This window comes from Acomys minous (assembly GCF_964271855.1).
Source record: "Acomys minous genome assembly, chromosome: 4".
In the NCBI taxonomy this organism is placed as follows: domain Eukaryota; kingdom Metazoa; phylum Chordata; class Mammalia; order Rodentia; family Muridae; genus Acomys; species Acomys minous.
This window is the reverse complement of record NC_140486.1, coordinates 25,506,100-25,527,848: the sequence shown is the minus strand read 5'-3', so window position 1 is coordinate 25,527,848 and position 21,749 is coordinate 25,506,100. Positions and strand designations below refer to the sequence as shown.

At 40.5% G+C, this 21,749-nt stretch overlaps 1 protein-coding gene across 4 annotated transcripts in view; it reads left to right on the top strand.

Annotated features, from left to right (window-relative positions):
* HTR4 (5-hydroxytryptamine receptor 4) overlaps positions 1–21,749 on the top strand; it is a 190,779-nt gene that overhangs the window by 77,566 nt on the left and 91,464 nt on the right. For all 4 annotated transcript variants that reach the window (XM_084780325.1, XM_084780323.1, XM_084780322.1 and 1 more), the window contains exons 3-4: positions 18,012–18,137; positions 19,703–19,903. In XM_084780325.1, coding sequence (XP_084636451.1) covers positions 18,012–18,137; positions 19,703–19,903 — 327 coding nt within the window. The remainder of the gene's footprint in view (positions 1–18,011; positions 18,138–19,702; positions 19,904–21,749) is intronic.

Here is a 21,749-nt window from a genome sequence, read left to right as displayed (position 1 = left end):
CAATGTATGAAGCCTTCCTTAATAGCAGTTATGTATTTTTCTCTGGTGGAATTTGTTATTATTGAAGTGCTAAAAAATAAAACCAGAGAGGTAACCAAGTCAAACTTTGGAATTTAACCAAAATAATAACATAAAGATATCACAGGATTTTTAGCTATTAAAAACAAGGAAATCTTGAACTTTCCAGGAAAAGGGAGAATTAGTATTTTTTTTCTATAAAAATCCCCCCAATTTTGGCTTCAGTAATATGACTTGTGAAAGTAGGAATCCACAAGATTTCCTGCTCTCCACCTAATGTTTAGCCGTGGGTCTTAGCATCTGTTTCAGTCTGATCCTGGGTGGAGCCTCTCAGAAGATATTTATGCTAGGCCCCTGTCTGCAATCATAGCAGAGTATCATTAATATTATCGGAGGCTGGCTTTCTCCCATGGGGTGGGTCTCAAATTGGGCCAGTCATTGCTTGGTCATTCCCTCAATCTCTGTTCCATCTTTATCCCTGCGTATCTTGCAGGCAAGGTGAATTTGGGGTCAAAGGTTTTGTGGGTGGGTTGGTGTCCTCTCCCTCCACTGGAAGTCCTACCTGGCTATAGGAGGCGGCCACTTTAGTCTCCGTATCCACCACTGCTAGGAATCTCAGCTAGGGTCACCCTCATACCCTCCCATGAGCCTACTCTGTTGCTTGCTGGTCTCCATCTTGTCATAGAGATGCCCCCATAGGTTTCCCTTCTCTCCCCAGCCCTCTCATCTCCCACTCCTCACTCTCCTCATACCTGATCCCTGCCCTCATTCTCCTCTTCTACCCATTCCCCTCTCCATCCACTTCTGATATCTATTTTATTCTCCCTTCCAAGTGAGATTCAATCATCCTCCCTTGGGCCCTCCTTGCTACTTAACTTCTTTGGGTCTGTGGATTGTAATATGGTTATCCTGTACTTTATGGCTAATATCTACTTACAAATGAGTGCATACTATGTGTGTTTTTTTTGGGTCTGGGATACCTCACTCAGGATGATATTTTCTAGTTCCATCCATTTGCCTGCAAATTTCATGATGTCCTTTTTTTTTATTAGCTGTGTAACTGTACGGCAGTTTCTTCATCCATTCTTCAATTCAGGGATGTATGGGTTGTTTCCAGTTTCTAGCTATTATGAATAAAGCTGCTATGAACATAGTTGAGCAAGTGTCCTTGTGGTATGGTAGAACCTCCTTTGGGTATATTCTGAGGAGTGGTATAGTTGGGTCTTGAGGTAGAGCGATTCCCAATTTTCTATGAAAGCGCCAGATTGATTTCCAGAGTGGTGGTACAAGTTTGCATTCCCACCAGCAATGCCCTTAGGAGCCATCTTTCTGAGATCATCAGTTAGGTCATGGCTAGGGCTTTGGGGGTTTCCATGGAGTGATGAGGCATATCAAGGGTGGTAGGTACAGAAGTGGTATGTCGTACTTTAAATGTTTTGCAAAGCTTTCCAGTGTTAGGGATGAATGTACTGTGTGTGGAAAGCAGTGGAAATGGGGTCACTAGTTTGAGAAGGGGAGAGACCATGCAGTCCTGAAGCTGGAAGCCATTGAACTGGAATCAGAACAGGAGCTCATACACGGCCAGAATAAGGTAGCATCTAGAAGACAGAGTCAAATGGATTTGCTGACATATATGAGCATTAGAGAAGGAGAGACCTATAAAGAATTATTCCAGATCATTGTCTGATGAACTGGAAAGGTAAGTTTGCCATATGGTTGGGTGGAAAGCAGAGGCAAGAAAAGCAAGAGTTAAATTGAGGCCATATTAGACTTAATCTGTCTGAGGGATGGCAGGCTGAATGGATAGGAAGATGGGTGCTTATGGTCATCTACACAGAGACAAAAGAAAGACTTCTCTTGGGCGTTGATAACTGAGAAGATAGCCAAGTAGATAATAAGGAGGAAAGAAGGCTGCCATGCTCTGTCTGTGGCTCAGCCAATGGGAAGGTGTTGCTTTCCACTTACAGGGGGAACTCAGGTAAAATGAGTGGCCCAGGCTAAACAAGATCTCTTAAGTTGGCTCCCCTGACCTTATTGTTTCTACACCATATTCTTTAAAGTTTTTATTTATAGTTTAGTATTTTGAAATGTAGTCTTTCCTATGGAGCCCTGGCTGGCCTAGAACTCACTCTGTGGCCTGAGCTGGCCTCAAACTTAAGTTGGTCTTCCTGTGTCAACCTTCCATCTTCTGAGATTATATCTGTGTATCACCACATATGGCATCAGTATTCTTCTTGTGATCAAATTCTCTAGTTCCTAAAGATCAAGGGCCATCAACCTTTTCTGCATAAAAGGCCATAGAGTAGGTAGTTTCAACTTAGGTGATCATAAACTTCCTACAGCAATCACTGGATTCTGTCTGTGTAGTATGAAAGTCACAATAAATGATATCATAAGTGTCACCATAAAAATCCATGAAGCCATGAACAATGCTGTTTGTGTTCCAGTGAAAACTATTGTTTGGCTGTCCCTGAGGCAGAATAGCATTAAGCATGGGTTTGTTTTGTTCTGTTTTGCCTTCTTTTAAATAGACTGGAAGCAGACCATTAGCAGACTATGGGAAAATCTTTCACTTGAGTGGTTCTTGAAGTAAATGATTGACCACAGTAGAGAGGCCGCACACAGTTCCCATTCTCCCCCCTCCCACACTGACAGTCAAGGAAATCCTTTAAAGGAAATCATCAGTGAAACACTGCAGAAATACTTAGCGCGAAGGAAGATATATATCAGTACTGTGTAGGCACTTCCCCAAACAGTTGTGGGTATAGAAATATTGGCAAAATAAGTCAGAGGTTCTATATGGAATCCACAAATAAATATCCGTAGCCACTCACTTTCTAAGTTTTAAAAGCAATAGAGCCTCTTTTATTGTCTAATGTATGGACACTATCATTAAGCATTTTGTTTCCCAAAAGAGCGGATGCGCACTAGTTCACCCTTTTCAGTAGAGAGAATCTCCCCTCTGTAGTTAGTGCCCTGTCAAATCTGATTTGGTGTCGGCTTATAAAACTCACGAGTGCCTGGGAGAACAGTGCCTTTGATCCCAATATCCCTTGTGTTTCTTTTTTCTTTTGTAACTTTTAACTCGGAAACGCTCTGTACAGACAGAACCTCTTTGAGCTTTGAAGCTTTCTCATCCCTCATATTTATGATCTTTGGTTTCAAAAGCTCTGTTAGGAGCTTCCAGGAGAATGCTGGCCTGTGTAGTCTCAGTTCAGAATTACCTAACTGTCGCCACACGAGTGCCAACTACCAATTTGTTTCAGAATCAGTGGGAATTATTTCAATTTCATAAAGAAATTCCATAGGATTTATTCCTTTTTATTGCCATTTTATATGGGCAGTGTGTTGTGTTTTTTGTTGCTGTTGCTGTTGTTTTTGTTTTTCTGGCTGTTAAGCATGTTGAGCCGTCAGCATCAGCCTCTTCTTCTAAAGCTCTTAGACAAAGAGTTAAACTTCAGCATGCCTTTTCTTTGAGGGAAATTTACTCAGTTCCAAATTAGCATGCTTCAAAGTTAATGGAACAGCACTGAACTTACAGTCGGGACACATGGGCTGAGAACCCAGCTCTGCCACTAGACAAATGTAGACTCTTGTACCAGAACCGTGTGGCTGCATGGTGATATCAAATGGCATAACTGTGCAGATGAAGTAAGCCATCATAAAAAAAAAAAACCTTTCCCTTCCCTCATTGTCCCCATATGGAGTGCCACACAGTTATCTTTGTGAAGATCCACCTGCTTAAATGCAGAGTTCTCAGCTGAGGAGAAGATGCAGGTTCAGACTAGTGACATCCTTTCCAAGCGTTCAAGTCGTGGTCCTCAGGGTTCATCCCACAAGCCAGTGGCATCAGTATCACCTGGGAACTGGGTAGAACTGACCTCTAGCCTTAGTGTATTCAATTGGAAACCATGAGTGGGCCCCCAAAATTCAAGTTTTAAACAAGACCTCTAGGCGATTGCTGCTGAGTTGGAAGCAGCACTGCCATGGTGCCTGCTGTTATGAAATGATCCTACACGCACAACGTCATTCCTTCCTTCATTTAAAACAAATCTTGCGGAAAATCAGTCTGTTGAAAAAAATCACCTAAGAGACCTGAACTTTTACTGAAACGGCACAAAGCAACATAAGGCATAATAGATAACCTCCGTTCTAGAGAAACTTGCTAATCTGAAAATATAGAATTCCAAATGACTGTAACATTATCTAGAATGTGGCAATAAACCAAGATGTAATACTTGAGAGCACACAGAGACTGTCCATTCTGAGAGCGCTATACCAGAAGGGCGTGCCTTGCATTTAGCAAAGACTCAAAGATGAGCTTAGGAGCAGAAAAGTCCTGAAGTGAACAGAGCCTTCCGAAGTGTCCCTAGTGGGGACTGCTGGTGAGGGAAAACAGCAGATGTACTTACCTGAAGCGGGGTATCTTGGATAATTGGGGAGCCTAATTGTCTTTCTGAGGTTAATAGTGAGTTGTTAGTAAGTAGAAGGAGAAAAATAGGGAAGCGGGATGTCTTAAGCATTCAGGTGTGGATTCTTCAGATTTTCATCCAGAATTTTATTGTTATGTGTTGTTGGTCATTGTAAGTTCAGTCTCTCCAGAAGCCTCAGGGGATAGATGCATTTGTATAAAGGAAATGGAATATACTTTTAAAAGATACTGTTACATTATTGTTTAGGTTATTAGTAAGACAATTGTCACCTTCATATGTTCTGTCACTACTTTAATTAAAATGGTGTTTTAAAACTAATTTACATAAGAAATATTACTAATATAAATATGAAAACTCTTTCTCCTATGGATATTCCAATGGTCATAGATTTTATTAATAAGAAATGATAAAGACACATTACATAATTGCAAAAACAATATATGCTTTCAAAGTAAAAATGCAGAGGACAAAATTAAGCAGATATGTATTATGTTTTCAAAGCTATTGAAATAAGTACAGAGAGGATTGTGTTTTGAACTCAGTCAACAACATAGAAACCAAAGACAGGAGGAGAATTTTTTTTTAATGAGGTATACTCAAAGTGCTTTGGCTTAGATTCAATCCCCAGTCAGTAGGAGATGAAAAAAGGTCAAAACATTCTAATTACAGGGTTATTTTTAAAAAGTGATCTATAAATAGAGAGCCTAGAGCCTAGAAAAACAAACAACCAAACAACCAATCAAACAATCTAAAGGTTATTGAAGGAGGGGTGAAGATAAAAGCTTAAATCTATGTTTTATTAAGCAGACTCATTTAAGTCACAACGTATTCACACTCTTACCAAATCTACATAAAATATATTAAATGTATTTATAGTGGCTGCCTGTTTGGGACTGGACAAGCTATCAGGAGTTCCTCTTTTTCTTCTCTCAGCAGCCATCAACTGACTGTACCTCTTCACTGAAGGAAGGGACCTTGTGAGATTTCCCATTCATGCATGCTGGTGTCCTATTGAGGTGATCATGTGTTGAGATACCATGGTGCAGCTCCCTGTCATGTCTAGATGAGCAGTCTTGTGGCAGATGCTCTGGTCCTCTGTCTATTACATTGCCAGCCCCACTCTCACAGTGTTCTCTCGGTTGTAAGTGCATTGGTTTTGTTGTAAACCTATCAGTGTGGCTGACCACTTCGCGGGCAGTTCTGTGTGTTCTGAGCAGTCGTGGCTTTTTCAGTGCTCTGACTCTTGAAAAAACAAACTGCTTTCATGAAAAGTGAGACCTACATTTGCTTGTGGATTTAAGGATAGAGATTAAGAATGCAACTGGAAATTCTTTTTGAGTCTGGAAAAGCAGCAGTAAATCCCTAGTGGCTCCTTGTCTATGTACAATACCGTGCACGGTTTCTATTGAGGGGCCTTTGATCTAATCAGACAGCTGTTGGCTACCTTCAAGATATGTGCCAATATTGTACCTTTGGGAATATCTTCTCCCCATTTTGTAAGCTGCACAAAAACTTTCCAATTTCATTAGGTCATTTGTCAATTGTTATTGTTTTATTCAGAGCTGGAGTCCTGTTCAGGATGTCTATGGCTACGTCTTGAACTGTCTGCCCCAGCTTGTCCTCTGACAGCTTTAGTGTTCTAGAATCTACGTTAGGGTCTTTTAAACACTTGGCAATTTTTGTAGAGAGTCGAGAGAAGAATCTAGTTTCATTCTTCTGGATATACACATCCAGTCTTCCCAACTCTATTTGTTGAGGTGGCTATCTTTTTTTCCATGTACATTATTATATCTTTGCCAGAAATCGGTAGGCGTAGCTTCATGGGTTTTTACCCAGGTTCTTTATTCTTTCTTTCTTATCTACATATCTGTTTTGTGCTACTACCAGGCTATTTTTGTTGCGATGAGTCTGTGATATAATTTCAAATCTTCTATGGTAATATGTACAGTAGTATTTTTTACTCCATATTATTGTGGCTATTTCAGACATTTTGTGCTTGAATATGATATAAAAATTAAAACAAAGTATGTCCATTCAGCAACAATGATACATTTTATAACTATAATACCAAGTTTTAAAAAAAAAAGGACAGTTTGTTAGTACTTTCAAACTCCTTGGGATATTACTCTTTGAGATTCAGGGATAATAAAATCAGTATTCCCAGAAATTCCCAAAATTTATTTTAAAGATACAAACTTTATACTATATTATTATTTGGTTAGCTAAAATTCTTGTTTAAATGACAAAATACACTGTTTAATTAATATTCAGTGGCTAAAAACTCAGATAGATCTCAAAGTAAGGTAACATTCCTCAAAGAATCACATCATATGAGTTTCAAGAATTTTTTCTATTTCTGTAAAAGATGGCACTGCATTTCTGATGGGGATTGCATTGAATGTGTAGATTGTCTTTGGTAGATTAGCCATTTTGACAATGTTCTTCTAATCCATGAACATGGGAGATCTATACATCTCCTGGTGTCTTCTTGAATTTTTTCTTCTGTGTTTTAAACTTTCAGTGCTTTGAATAGGATACCTATTTCCCCAGTATTAATCATATTAATCCTTGAGCACTTGAATATAAAGAGTGAAGGTCAAATCTTGTGATAGGTCATATACATCTAGAAATTCATCCCTTTTTTTTTAGATTTTTGCAAATTAGTAGAACATAAGTCTTTAAAATATGTTCTAATGATCTTATAAATGTCATTAGCATCATGTGATGCCTATTTTCATCTATGATTTTATTAACTTGGAGCTTTTCTGTCTATTGATGATCAGTATTTATTGACTCCTGTTATTTTTTATTTGTTTGCTTGTTTTGGTATGATTTATTGTCCTGGGAATATTTATTCCTGTGTCTTCTTAGAAGCAATTAGCCTTTTAATACTGAAGTTTCCTTTCTACAGCCTTACATGTAGTGAGTTAAAATTTGTTTCTTTCAAGTCCCTGCAATAATCATTAAGTTATTTATTTGAAGTTAAACAAATGAGAAATTGTTAAACATCAAAGACTACTAAATGACAGGAATTAATATACACCAGCCAGCCCTAATTCCAAATATTAATGGTCTTAGTTTCTCAAGGAATTCCCGAAATTTGTGGATAAATGGATTGAGCTAGAAATGATCATAATGAGTGAGTTAACCCAGAAGCAGAAAGACTCAAATGGTATATACTCACTTATATCTGCATATTAGCCCAAGGGGCATGTCCCACGAAAGCCTTCACTTACCAGGAAACTGAGACAGAGGGGAGGACATTCTAGTGGGACTCTAGATGAGAGAAGCATGGGAGAATGGCAAAGTAGAAGGATCCAGAGGGTCCTAGAAGCCTACAAGTAGAACATTATGATAGGCAGATTTGGGCACAGGGGTCCCACTCAAACTAAGGCACCAGCCAAGGACAATACAGGCGGTAAACCTTAAACCCCTACCCAGATCTAGACAATGGACAGAACACTCTCCACAGTAGATCACATACTCTGGTGCCTCACCTTTGACCATGTCCCCTGGAGGGGGAGACCTAGTGGCACTCAGAGGAAGGACAGCAGGTTACCAAGAAGAGACTTGATACCCTATGAACATATACAGGGGGAGGTAATCCCCCTCAGGAACAGTCATAGGGGAGGGGAATAAGGGGGAAATGGGAGGGAGGGAAGAATGGGAGGATACAAGGGATGGGATAACCATTGAGATGTAACAAGAATAAATTAATAAAGGAGAGAATAAAATAAAATATTTTTAAAAACAAAGGGGAAAAATATGGCAATAAATTCTACTATTTTTTGCATAGCCTTGTCTTTATATGTGATTTGTTTCTTACTTAAAACTTTCAGTATACTATCTTTGCTCTGTATATTTAGTATTTTGATCACAAACTGACAAGGTGTTTTATACATTTGATGTTCTAAATATCTTGCCCTTGTATGGGTATATCTTTCCATAGATTTTGAAATTTCACTGATGTGATTTTGTTGAAAATATTATCTATGACTCTAGAATTAAATTTTATTGTCCCATAGATCTTGAATGTTCTGGCTATACCTTATTAATTTGTCTTTGTCATTCTTTGAATGTTCCAATCCTATTACCTTGTCTATAAGCCTAGATATTATTTCTTCCATTTTGTTGGTGAAACTTTTCATAGAGCTCTGTGTTTAGTTTACTAAATTTTTCCATTTCTATAATTTCAGGTTTTGTCCCCAGTATTATTTTTATCAATTTCTGTACTGACTTTCTTGTTTGATTTAGTTTTTATTTTCTTAGACAACTTGTGGAAGTCAGTTCTCTTCCATAAAGGTCCTGTGGGTCTGAGGGTGCCAGGTTTGGCAGAAAGGGCCTCTACCCACAGAGCCACTTTGCAACCTATCCTTATGCTTTCGGATCTCGATGTTCAAGAAAGACTAAGTTTTAGTGGGTTAAGTTGTAGTTTTCTCTGCTTGAATGGTCTTGGGGCATCAGGATCAGTCTCCCAGAAACTCCCTGGAAACAGAATACACTCTGAAAAAGTAATGACTATCAAAGTGTAGGCCCACTATGAGCATGCAATGATAGATAATACACAGTCAAAGGAATACTGATAGGGTGGCATATGCTTAGAGATTTCTTAGTGTGGGCATGGGTGGGCAGAAAAGCAGCAGAGTAAGATGTGGTTACTTTTGGGTCAATGGAGGGAAAAGTAAATAGAAAGGTGTGACAGTGGGGGCAATGGTTGGCGATGAGGCAGTCTTGGCTAAAAGTGGAATGAGAAGAAAGGTAAAGGAAAGCAATCAGATCATCTAAGAGAGTCCCAGTCTCTGTAGGCTGACACATTGAAACCAAGAAAATCAGGCTGGCATATGTCATTTGGAAAAACTTTTCAAATAGGAATAGAGGGGAAAAGCACAGTGGGAGGATGGAGAGGGAGGGAGGGAAGGAGGGAGGGAGGGGGAGATTTTGATGGAATTAGAATCAGCCTGCTAAATTGACATAGGGTATTAAAAGCAGGGGTGATCATTGTGAAGGGGAGAGGTCTAGACAGGGTATAAAATCTGAATACATCCTAATTACTGACTGCAGCCACAACTATATCAATATTCCTTCCCGGGATCTCAGATGGCTGTCACACGTCTGAACAGTCCTTTGTGAAGTCAGGTCACACAATACTGTTCCTGTCAGTGGATTATCCTTTCCGAACTGGGACACAGATGGTTACACTTTGGTGGGTCCGTCTGTGACCAGGTTGGGAATGCTGTAGTTGACTCTGGGTGGTCCTTTTGCAAGGTTGTGATTGTGCCACAGCTACTGGTCTCATCTGCTAGCTGTCCTTCATGGGTCAGGTCACAGATTCTGGTCACACACCTGGGTAGTCCTTCAGGAGTCCACTTGTAACTGTTTGATCCACTCAGTGGCCGTTCTTTCCAATATTGAGCATGGCAATAGGGATTTGTGTGCATTTCCCTTGTAGACTCTATCTCTGACCAGGTTTCCATCTCACAGAATGCTCTCTCTGGGTACTGATACAGTTTTCTCCCCTACTGTGTAGAGGTATTCTTGCCACCTCACAGCATAGGGCCTTATGACACTTGCTTTGAGTTTTCTAAGAGCTCAGTTTATCAGAGGGTCTGTGACTGTTAAGTTGCCAATTCAATATGAGTCTTTAAAAAACAGCATCTCACTGCTGCCCTAGTTGTGTGCTAAGACAAAAGTTTTGTGCTGGTCTCACCTCTCTTTGCTGTAGTTACATGCAAACTTGGTCCTCCTTTCTCACCTATTCTCTTTAAAGTATCTGTTACTGAGACTGTGGCACTTGTTTTCTGAGGCTCTCTCTTAAACATGGCTCTCTGGTGACCCCCTCTTACCTGAAGCACTCTAGAACATGCGACTGTGGATTGCATGGACTCTGTTTTTTTCCTGTTCTGTTATTGTTTCTCCTTTTACTTCATTAGTGGACAAGAGTTTTGGCCATCACTTACCTGCTACCCAGCTTCCTTGAGTTCACGACTGTGTTGTCCACCATCTTCTAATTTTATATTCTTTGGTTGGCTGTTGACTGGTAAAAGAACAAAGTGCTGTTTTCTTTGTTCTCATGTGAGTGCTCCAATATTGTGAGGTGGAGATGGGTGAAGAAAGAAGCTGTATAGGTTCTCTGTGGATTCACACTGTGCGTTTTCAAAAATGTTACCTCTGTATATGGAAATCCTAACATGTGGGATAGTAGGCCCTTCGTTTGGCAAAGATCTTAGTCCAGAGATGAAGTTCTCTTACCAACATAATTATATGGTGATGGTCAGTTTGTAAGTATATAAAGAATTACTGTTATCTTGCCTGAACCATTCTCGATTTTATCCCAGTGTTATTGTGCTCTACTTTTCTCTTTTCTGTTTCACATATTCTATTTGTAAGTTTTTTTTTCAAGGAACACAGACTAGCCTGGTTTCTAAGGTTTCAGTGCATCAGCCTGGGACTCTCTTAGATGACCTGATTGCTGGTTTCCCCCACATCTTTTAATTTACTTTTACCCCAAACTGCCTTATATGTGACCATTGTCCCCACTTTCTACCTTTCTATTTACCTCTCCCTCCCCCATCCCAGTATCAGTCACATCTCGCCTTGCTGTTTTCCTTTCCACAGTAACTCAGGACGCTATCAAGAAGTTTTTCTTCTTTCTTCTATGATGCCACACTTCTCTGGTGCTCTGAGGACGGTTTTGACTTTCTTTGTCAGTATCTTCAGCTGCTACCATCTCTACAGCATGTTTAAGCCAGGACTCTGACCCCCTTCTTGAATGCTTATATTCCTCCCCAAGGCAAATATCATGTGCATTTCCTGCCTGGATATCCCTTCTCAGTTGTAGCTGTAGGTACCTGCCTATTTAAGATATACACTCAAAGCTTTTACAGGTTATTTCACACTTATGCAAAATAGAAATATAGATTAGATTAATTTTTACTTCTTACCATCCATGCTATTATTCTTTTTGCAATTGAATATTAAATAGCATATATTTGAACGCTACCCCTCTTTTTAGCAAGCACTGTCTTCTTTGAATCTATCAATTTAAAAACTTTTTATTATTGAAATTATAATATAATTACAGCAATTCTCCCCTTTCCTCCTTCCAAATCTTCCCATATAGCCCTTCACACTCTCTTTCAAATTCATAGACTCTTCCTTAATTGATAGTTGTTGTACACACATACACACACACACACACACACACACACACTCACACACACACACTCATTATTCCTAAATATGATCTTCTCAGTTTGTATGATGTCACTTGTAGGTAAAGTTTTTGTTGGGCAGACCATTTGACACCAGACAACCAGTTGGTGCCCTCTTCTATGGGGAAGACCACCTCTCCTGCCTCCAAATGAGAAATCACTTCTCTCATCTTAGCTCACATTCTACTCCAAGCACTGTGCCCTTTGTGTGAGTCTTCGAGACCCGCCTGGTAGCTTTATAGATTTGTTCTCACATTCATTTCCACATGACATTGTTCTGCTCCTCCACGTTGGTATCTTCCAGTAAGCTGTTAGCCTCTCACTACAGAAGAGCGGCCCTCAGAGGCCACTCCTTATTTCTGGGTGATCTCATTTTAGGTGCTCTCCTCTCTGAGTGAGAATGCAAGAAGTATTTCCTATCAAAGGCATCTGCACCTAAGCTTTACTCCTCTGTTTCCTCTACGTTGGAATCTTCTGCAAAGGTCACCTGCATATCATCTGCAGCGTTCCTGGACTACCTAACATTTTCCTCTCATTTAATTGTTCTATACCAAACCTTCATGTTTATGCCCTTTAGAGTTCTGTAAGTCAGGTTCAGTTCAGAAGGCTGGGGAGATGACTCCTGGGGATCTAAATCCAGTCCCCAGCATCTGCATTGAAATGGCAGACATAGTGCAAAGCACCTGCAGTCCCAGCATGGGTGAAGCAGATACAGGAAGGTACCTGGGCTTTGCAGCACGCTAAGGTATCTGAAGCTCCGAGTTTAGGCAGAGAACCTGTTTCAAAACACAAGGTGGAGAAGTGATTGAGGAAGACATCTGAGGTCAGCCTCCAGCTTTTTGTGCATACACACACACACACACACACACACACACACACACCTTCATCCACAAAATGACAGAGAGTATGACTCAGAAACAGCATCCTTGTCCCTTTAAGCATTTAAGAGGCCAGAATCCTTTGCTTCACCAGAGATTTTAAAATAACAGAATTTGTATTTAATAAGAATACTCTGTGATAACACACATGAGAGGCCACCTTGAAGTACTGACCACACTGCATTTGTTCTTGACTGTCCACTTCTGTCTTCTCTGTCTCTGCCATAGTGTCAATTCATTGAAAAGAAGGACTTTGTCCAGGTCCAGCACAGCACTTGGCATGCAATGGCCACTCATGTCTATTTGATGGATACTGAGACATTTGATCTAGTTTCCTCAGGTGATCCATAAAGGAACTGAGGGTCAGAGGAAATAAGGGAATGTTTTAAAGTCACATAGCTTATTATTAATAAGGTCCATGTAAAAGCAAACACCATCTATAGCATAATACATACCTTATGCTAGCATATGGACAGGCTTCTGTTATTTATAACAATTATTTGTATTAATGTTGTCCTTTGATATTTGCTTTTATTTAAACTAACCTATATAGACAGCCCAGGTATAGTCTTTGTTTTTTGTTCTTTAACTAAGAACAAAGAAAATGTTAAACATGGCCAGGGAGTTGATAGAATTTGCTAATGGGTCAAAAGAGCACTTAAAAAGAAATGAAAGAGAGCTTTCTCATAGGAAGAGCTGTCAAAGAACCCATTGAATGTAGATGGCTGCTCTGTGGAGAAAACTAACTGCTCTTGTGGATATTCCTAGAGGTGTCAGAGGCAACCCAAGGATCTATCAGATTTTGAGAAAGTGGCTCCTAATTTATTTTAATTATTGCTACTTGAATTTATACTTATTTCTGCCTAATTATAAAAGTTCTCTCTATGGGTAAGCTGTGCCTATCACTCTCAGTTTAATGTTTCTCCTCTTCCAGCTCCTAATTGGCATGCCACAGATGAACCTGACATTGAGCCTCTGACCCACACTCTTTAAGTGTATATTATGTTGTGTATAGCCAGAAGTGCTCAGCACAGACACTCCAGACTTGTTTCAGCTAAGGGAAAGTGGTACTAATAGGGAATGTGAGCTACATACAGAATGCACCTGCTAATGGTATATTCATATCACCTGTTGTAGGTAAGAAAGGGGCCTAAAGTTTCCCAGCCCAACTGGCCAGTAACACAGAAGGCTTGTACAGTAGCATCCTGCTGTGTGCTCATCCACATGTTCTTTTTTTAATTATAAAAACACAAGTGGACAATTGGCCAGTAATATATTAAATAATGACTTTAATCGCACATTTCAGTGATAAGAAGCACATCTGCAAGGGTGTGAAATTATTACCACCAACACCATTTCCACATTCTTTCCAGAATCCCAAAGGATAGGTCTACACCTATTAAGTAATAATTCCTCCCTCTCGTGCACCCCCAAGCCTGGGGAGTTATTAATCTACTTTCTTTCCTTGTGAATGTGTCTAGTCTGTGATTCTAATATAAACAGAATCATGTATTTGTCCTTTCATTTCTGGTGCATTTCATGTAGTATGATATCTTCAGGGTATATAAAAATTGAAGCATCTGTCACACCTTTATGCCTTTTATGGCAAAATAATATTATAAGACATATATATGCTTATATATCTATTGCATTCTGATTATTTGCTGTCTGTTCATGCCTATAAGCCACTAGATCATGTCTGTAGGCTCTTATGAGTAATGCTGTTAAGAATATTGGTATAAAATAATCTGGTTTTATCTCTGACATCAATTCTTTGGGATATATATTTAGAATTGAATTTCTGGTTTCATATGGTCATTCTGAGAACACACCAACCTTTCTATATTTCAACCAGAGATACACATAGATTCCAAGTTCCTTACATTCAAGATAACACTTAGTTTTGTTTATTGTGTTCTTCTTTGATTATAGTTATTCTAACAACTGTGAGTTAGTCTGTTTGTAGAGCCAGGTGTTCTTAAATAGTTTTCATGTAAAAAAAAATCGGAACAATTCTAGGAAACCATTGCAGTATCTTTCCAGAAAGGAGAGGTTCTTTTTTTTTTTTTTTTTTAATAAATGAACCTCTCTTCTGCTCTTTTATTTTTTTAAAAGATTTATTTATTTATTTATTATGTATACAATGCTCTGTCTGCATGTACACCTGCAGGCCAGAAGAGGGAATCAGAACACATCATAGATGGTTGTGAGCCACCATGTGGTTGCTGGGAATTGAACTCAAGACCTCTGGAAGAGCAGACAGTGCTCTTAACCGCTGAGCCATCTCTTCAGCCCCATTCTTATCTAATACTTAGCATTCTTTCCCAGTGAGACTAAGCCTTTGTTACAGATCAGAATGTCTTGGGAGCTTCAAAAGTTCTGATATTCAAATGGCAGACAAGACCAATTACTTCAGTTTTCTGGGTGTGGCAACACCACTAGCATCTTAAAGTGTGTGTGTGTGTGTGTGTGTGTGTGTGTGTGTGTGTGTGTGTGTGTGTACAAAAGCAGGTATAGGTGTGTGTGTATGTATAAACAAACAAACAAAAATATGGAAAAACAACTCTGGCTTCCACATATACCCACATAGGAGAGTACACCTCCACACACATGTGCATATATGCACATTGCTCTCCAAACACAAAGATGGCAGCCTTCTAACCCCTACAGACAGTCCTGATCTCCCTACTCTTTTTAGAGATAACATTACATAGTTTCATATGTAGCTGTTTACTCTTATATCTATTTTTCTTAGAGATATACTAAGCCTGTTTAAGAGTTGAGTGAATAAATATCTTAATCTACTCATATTTCAACTGTAATATGTGTTTTGATAGTTAAAAATTAAATTCTAAAAAAAATCTTATCCCTGGATTTTTCCTCCTTTATGTAAAATCTCCTGTATATTTTCAAAGAATACTTAGAAATACAGTGAAGAATATACCTCTCTTTGTGGAGCATTACACTCGTCACTCAAGCAGCAAACTAGCAAGTACTCATTGGGCCCACACACCATACATACTATAGACTGAAACACAGTGGAAAATACACTGAAAATATAACCAAAGACAGTCTGTGGGGGTGATTTACAAAATAATTTTAAAAGTTATTTCAAGAAGTCAACACAATGAAGATGAGAGATGTCTGTTGGCTACTGCGCATTACCTAAGAGTTGAACTTAAGCAGACAAGATGACAAGAAGCAGTCCAAACATGAGAATCACATCCTGTAATGAATGGCCATCCACCCTGGAGATGACGCAGTGGATAAGAACACTCTTTGTTCTTCCAGAGGACCACAGCTTGGTCTCCAGCATTCACAGGCCAGCTCACAATCATCTATAACTTCAGTTCCAGGTGATCTGATTAACAATATGGGTAGAAGACACACACACACACACACACACACACACACACACACACACACACGCACGCACATGCACACTCACACAGAGAAAGCACTTATACATATAAACTTAGTAAGCTTTAAAAAAAAGAAGGAGTGGTCATAAAATACAGAGTCCTGGAGGAGGAACAAGACTCAGGGGGCTCTCTGTATCTCTCAATTGGAACCTCAAAAGAGTACAAGAAAAAGCAACTACTGTTGCCTTCTTTGTTGGGCTTTGCACCAATACATATGGCTTCAAGACAAAAGCAGTTTTTGGTGAACAGACCACTGAGTTTTTATTGAATGAAATGTGTCCTATCCAGGGCTGTACTCCTGAAGGATGGAGCATAGATGTAGAAGCACGATTTAGACGGACAATCCTTTTTATATGACCTCTAGCCCTAAACACGTCAACCAATGTAAAGACTTCTCAGGACAGTGGAGGAGGCTCACACTCCCCAGCCTGCTAAGGATCGCTGTTTCTTGTTCCTATTTGACACACTTTCTTCTGTGCTTGCCTAAAGGAAGAAATTGTCAACAGGGTAAAGTGTAAAACTGAGACAATTCTGGATGTTAGGAGTTCAATGACCTTTTTGATTTTTCAGTTCAAGAAGAACAGCAAGATGGGAGGTTCTTGGTTGTTAAGACCTCGTGTTCCGTGTGTTGTTAAGGGTAGAACTGTCCTTTCCCAAACCAAACACACACTAAAGTGTCCCAACAGTTTGCTCCCCCAGTTTTCTGTGCTGAAATGCACAGTTCATGTGCAACAGTTTAAAACCCCTTTCTTGTGATATTATGAGCATAACTGTTTCCTGAAGCTTCTGAATAACCTGCAAATATTGTGCTTTTATTGTAAGGGGGCACTCACTTCAAGTTAGTAAAACAAAATCCTGAGCTTACACTGGCAAAAAAAAAATTGTAGAGTCTAATCAGGGGGCAAGATTGACAACAGGAGTGTCAATGTGGCGTAACATGTCAGGGAAACAACCACCGTGCTGAGGTCAGAGCCTCTGGTCCTGTGGGCTTCACAGAACCTGAGAGCATCTGTGAATTGTCACAAGAACCCCTTTGGAGTATGGCCTCCCTTCCCTACACAGCTCACCTATAAACCACAGCTTTTGCTCAGGCTGGACTGGGATACTGCAAACAGCAGCCCCTGTGTTCATACAGACCTTGGCTCCACACCCTCTCCTTCAAATGATAGATGAGAATGACGCATCTGACACCATCAATGACTAACACAGCTGAGGTGCTTGTGCACTTGCATTGTAGATGGGTCATATGAAGGAGAGAGAAACCTGTTTTTGTTATGATCCCAAGTGTGGGATGGGGAACGGTCTTGTGAGAGAACAGGTGATGTTAATCCACTAGAAGGCAGGCCACCTTGTGCGGGAGCTTGATTGTTGCCAGCTGAAAAGATACGTGAACAGACTCTGAGAGGAGATAATATAAGTGAGCCAAAAACAAGAGAGGGGGCCTTTGGAGACTTCAATAGTTTTGGCTGTTCATTGCTCCACTTCAAGATGCTCCTGGAGAAAACCATTGGAGGGAAGGCTTTGGGGCTCCAGGCTCCTGCTGAGGTTCCAGGTTCCAGTAGAAGAAATCCTGCTGATTATGCCAGGAGAATCATTCCTTGGAACTGATATCCTTATGGTTTCGTTATTGTATTCTTTAATCTTTTCTTATTGTTTAGGTTAGTCAGGTTATAAGTGAGGTACTCCCAGTTAATAAGTTTGTAATAAAATACATTTGTTAAGAAAACTGAGCCTACAGTTAGGTGTGCGAAACAGACGTCAGCCAAGTAAATATCCGAGTACTAGACATGATGAGTCTCTGAAGGAAAGAAACAAAACTAATAAAACCCTGCAGTCAGGGCTAGAGATTCACCTTCCCAATCCTCCTCTCATATTTTCCAGCCGTCTGGGGAAGGCCATGTTAGCAAGTTTAGCTGCATGATACATGTTGCTGGTGCTGATTGATGGTGAAGTGACCTTCCTGAAGATTAAGGAGAGCAAATGAACTGCCTCTCCAGCCTCTCTGCTGCTCCTTCACATCTTTGTGTTTTGTGTTCCCATGACTTCCAGTTCCAACGAGGGATTCGGGTCCGTGGAGAAGGTCGTGCTGTTAACTTTCCTCTCAGTGGTTATCCTGATGGCTATCCTTGGCAACCTGCTGGTCATGGTGGCTGTGTGCAGGGACAGGCAGCTCAGGTGAGCAGTGCAAGGGGACCTCTTAGGAAACATGGCTGTCAGAGAGATCATCTCGTATAGTTGGCTCTGAGTAATTTCTATTTTAATTTATCATGATGATGGAAAACATTCATGGGGACAGATTTTTTTAAAAATAGAAAATGGATCACATATAATCCTATAACTGCAACATGAACATAACTATAAGAGCACCTTAGAGTGCTTCATCCTGTTTGGAAAAATATGTATTAGAATATATATGTATGTAGAGGATATATATATATATATATATATATATATATATATATATATATATATATATATATATATATCCTCCTGCTATTAATGGTTCAGGGGATGAATGGGTAACTAATATATATATATAATATATATAAATATAAATATATTAATTATATCTCTATATATCTATATTACTGGTGTCAATGGTTCAGGTAATGGATAGCCAGTGATTGATTTAGGGAATAAACACTGGATCCACCACATTTTGTACTGCACAAGCCTCAACTGTAGCTACAATTACAATCATCTGAAATAGTTTTCAAAATGCTTCTGTATGGTATCAGTGTAACCTGTGCAATGTTGTGGAGATATTTATATTTTAAAAATATCCATTGTTAAAAATCAAATTTTAATTGGCCAGCCTGTATCTGATATAGCAATATTCAGTGGAGGAGGTTCTTATCAACCCAAGGTTTTTGTCTAATTGGTCTGAATTGAACCCTGGCCACTGAAGTTTGCTAAAGTTCACCATGGTATTTCCAGTGCATGGCCTGGCCTAAGTAGCACTGACCATGAAAGAAAAAATGAGGCAGAGGTAGCCATCTCTAAACAGGACATTCCCTGAACCAGAGAAATAAAAAAAGCAGAGTTGTACCTGGGGTCACAGGTACACAAGAGGTCACCTAACAGCTGAAAATGGTTCATCTTGACACTGAGAGGGCAGCATCTTGAGAGGCCTCCCTGGGAGTGCCTAAGCTAGCACCAAAGACAGGGTGGGCAGTGGCTAGAAGAGTAGGTGGGCTGAGCGGTGGTGGCACACCCCTTTAATCCCAGCACTTGGGAGGCAGAGGCAGGAGGATTGCTGTGAGTTCAAGGCCAACCTAGTCTATAAATCGAGTCCAGGAGAGCCAAGGCTATACAGAGAAACCTTGTATACACACACACACACACACACACACACACACACACACACACACACACACAACACCTTCATATATATATATATGTAGGTGGGAGGCAGTGAAACTGTATGAAACCTAAGAATGGTTCTCTGTACACAGGTGGCCTCTGGTCAGGCCGGAAGGGACAGAAGAGAGAGGGAAAGAGGACTTTGGGGAAGATGTGGGTTTGAGGAAATCAGAAGAGGCTAGATCACAGATCATCCCCTCAGCTGTGGTGCAGGAAGGGAAACTGAGTCTTGCGCATTGTTTAATGTGTGCCTTTCTTTCCTTTTCTACCTCCCTTCTTACCTTCCTTCCACTCTCCAACTCTCCCCTCGCTCTTTTTTCCCACCTTTCCCCCCACATCCTTCCCCTGCCACCTTGCTTATACCTTTTCACTCACAGGAAAATAAAAACCAATTATTTCATTGTGTCTCTTGCCTTTGCCGATCTGCTGGTTTCGGTGCTGGTGATGCCCTTTGGTGCCATTGAGCTGGTCCAAGACATCTGGATTTATGGGGAGATGTTCTGCCTGGTCCGGACCTCTCTGGATGTCCTTCTCACCACAGCATCGATTTTTCACCTATGCTGCATTTCACTGGACAGGTAAGAGCAGGGCGATGTGCAAAGTGGAGCACATTTGACACCAAGTGACCCAGCAGATATTACCTGGTGTCTTTCCTTCCTTCCTAAATCACCATCCGAAATTAGGTCCAGAGAGACAGACGTTAGAAGATTAGTGATTCTCGTACTGGGGCAGTCTTTGTGGAGGGCTCCTTCTCAGCCAGGCACTCTCTCTCTCTCAGAGATATTGAAGACCCAGAGGTTGGCACCATCCAGCAATTGCTCGCATAGAGTTTACTGTGCAGGCAAGTTTATTTCCAATTTTATATCCATGGAAGGAACAAAAGGCCAAGGGATCCAGGTGGCAAGAATTAGTGCATCTGCCCAGGAGGCTACGGGCCAGTTCACAATATCACTCTGTGTTTGGACATGACCTTCTCCTAAAATATACCAGTGTAATATGGTCTAGCTAAGTTCATGCAATTGTGAGGATTTTTTTTCTAGAAAGTTATAAAGTTGATAATAAAACCTCCAATAACTGCTTTTTAAAATTTTATCAATTTAGCATTTTATCCCAATGTAAATTGTGTTTGTTTGTTTTTATACTTCAAGGTGTCCAGTGGCTCCCAACTTTGCCTTATTTGTTTATCAGCCCTTTCCAGTCTCCAATTTCTGATTATTTTTATGGAATAACAGACGAAAAGCCTATGTAGTTTTGAGGCAAAGAACCCAGAAGAAAATGTGAGATGAAAGTTCCATAAGCTCAAACTGCCAGGGATAGCATCGCACTGTCTCTCCAACTGTCCACAGAGCTACTTCCCCTAGCTTAGGAGAGACGCATTTCCTAAAGTGAGGACTTAGGGGAAATTGTCAGCTCAAGATGCTATATATCTAAAATGTTTGCTTTTAAACAGTAAATGATGGTTTCCTAGAAAATTGCTCATCTGGGGCGGGTCCTTAAGAACTGAAACCTACTGTGACAGCAACAGATTCACTTCCTGTCTCTGGAGGGCACCGATCAGAAAGGCAGGTGGGAGGGGCTCCACGGCAGGTGGGAGGGGCTCCACGGCAGGTGGGAGGGGCTCCACTGTTCAATTGCTCTTTCTTTTTCTGACAAGAACACAACGCTGAATTGGCTAGGTTCTATGCGCGTATAGTGAGACTCCACTGCAGAGCTATAAAGAGAGGTGCTAACTGAACTGTTGGCCAAAGGTAAGACCCATCCTGCGCTGCTGTTAGAGACGTGTGTGTCTTAGATTGCTTACAATTGGACGCAGGTATATGAAAGACATTTTATAGACAGTGTATATATACTACATGAATTTTCATATCCCAGAAAATGAGATATGAGAAAGTGGAAAACACAGAGAAATCCTAGAGGGCAGCCTGTATGTGATCATTGCTACAGTGGTCTGTGAGCCTAGACATAGCAGTATAGAAATTTAGAAAAAAAGCAAAGCTGGGGATAAAGGGAAGCTGGAAGCCACTGAGATCTTGGCAAAAGCCAAGGGAAGAAAATGACCCATGTATGGAATAAAAAATGGGAGAAAATCCATCTTTTTGCTGTAGAGAGCAGACTCTGGCCAGCCCCAAGACAGATGCTAAAGGCCTTCCATGGGGGAGGGGCAGGCTTCTGATTTCCAGACTGAAGCTCATACTCCCTCATGAACATTTCCCCAGGCAGGCTCAGGATGTAGTGAAGCAGGTAAGAACTGGACGTTAACCTGCTGCCACTTGAGGTGCTAGTGTGGGTTGATACCCCTTGGGGACCCCCCCCACCCTTTTCTGAGAGGAGGAGAGGACGGAATGGGAGGGGTGGAGAATGAGGATAGGACTGAGAGGAGAGGAAGGAGGGGGCTAGGATCCGGCTATAAAGTGATTAAATAAA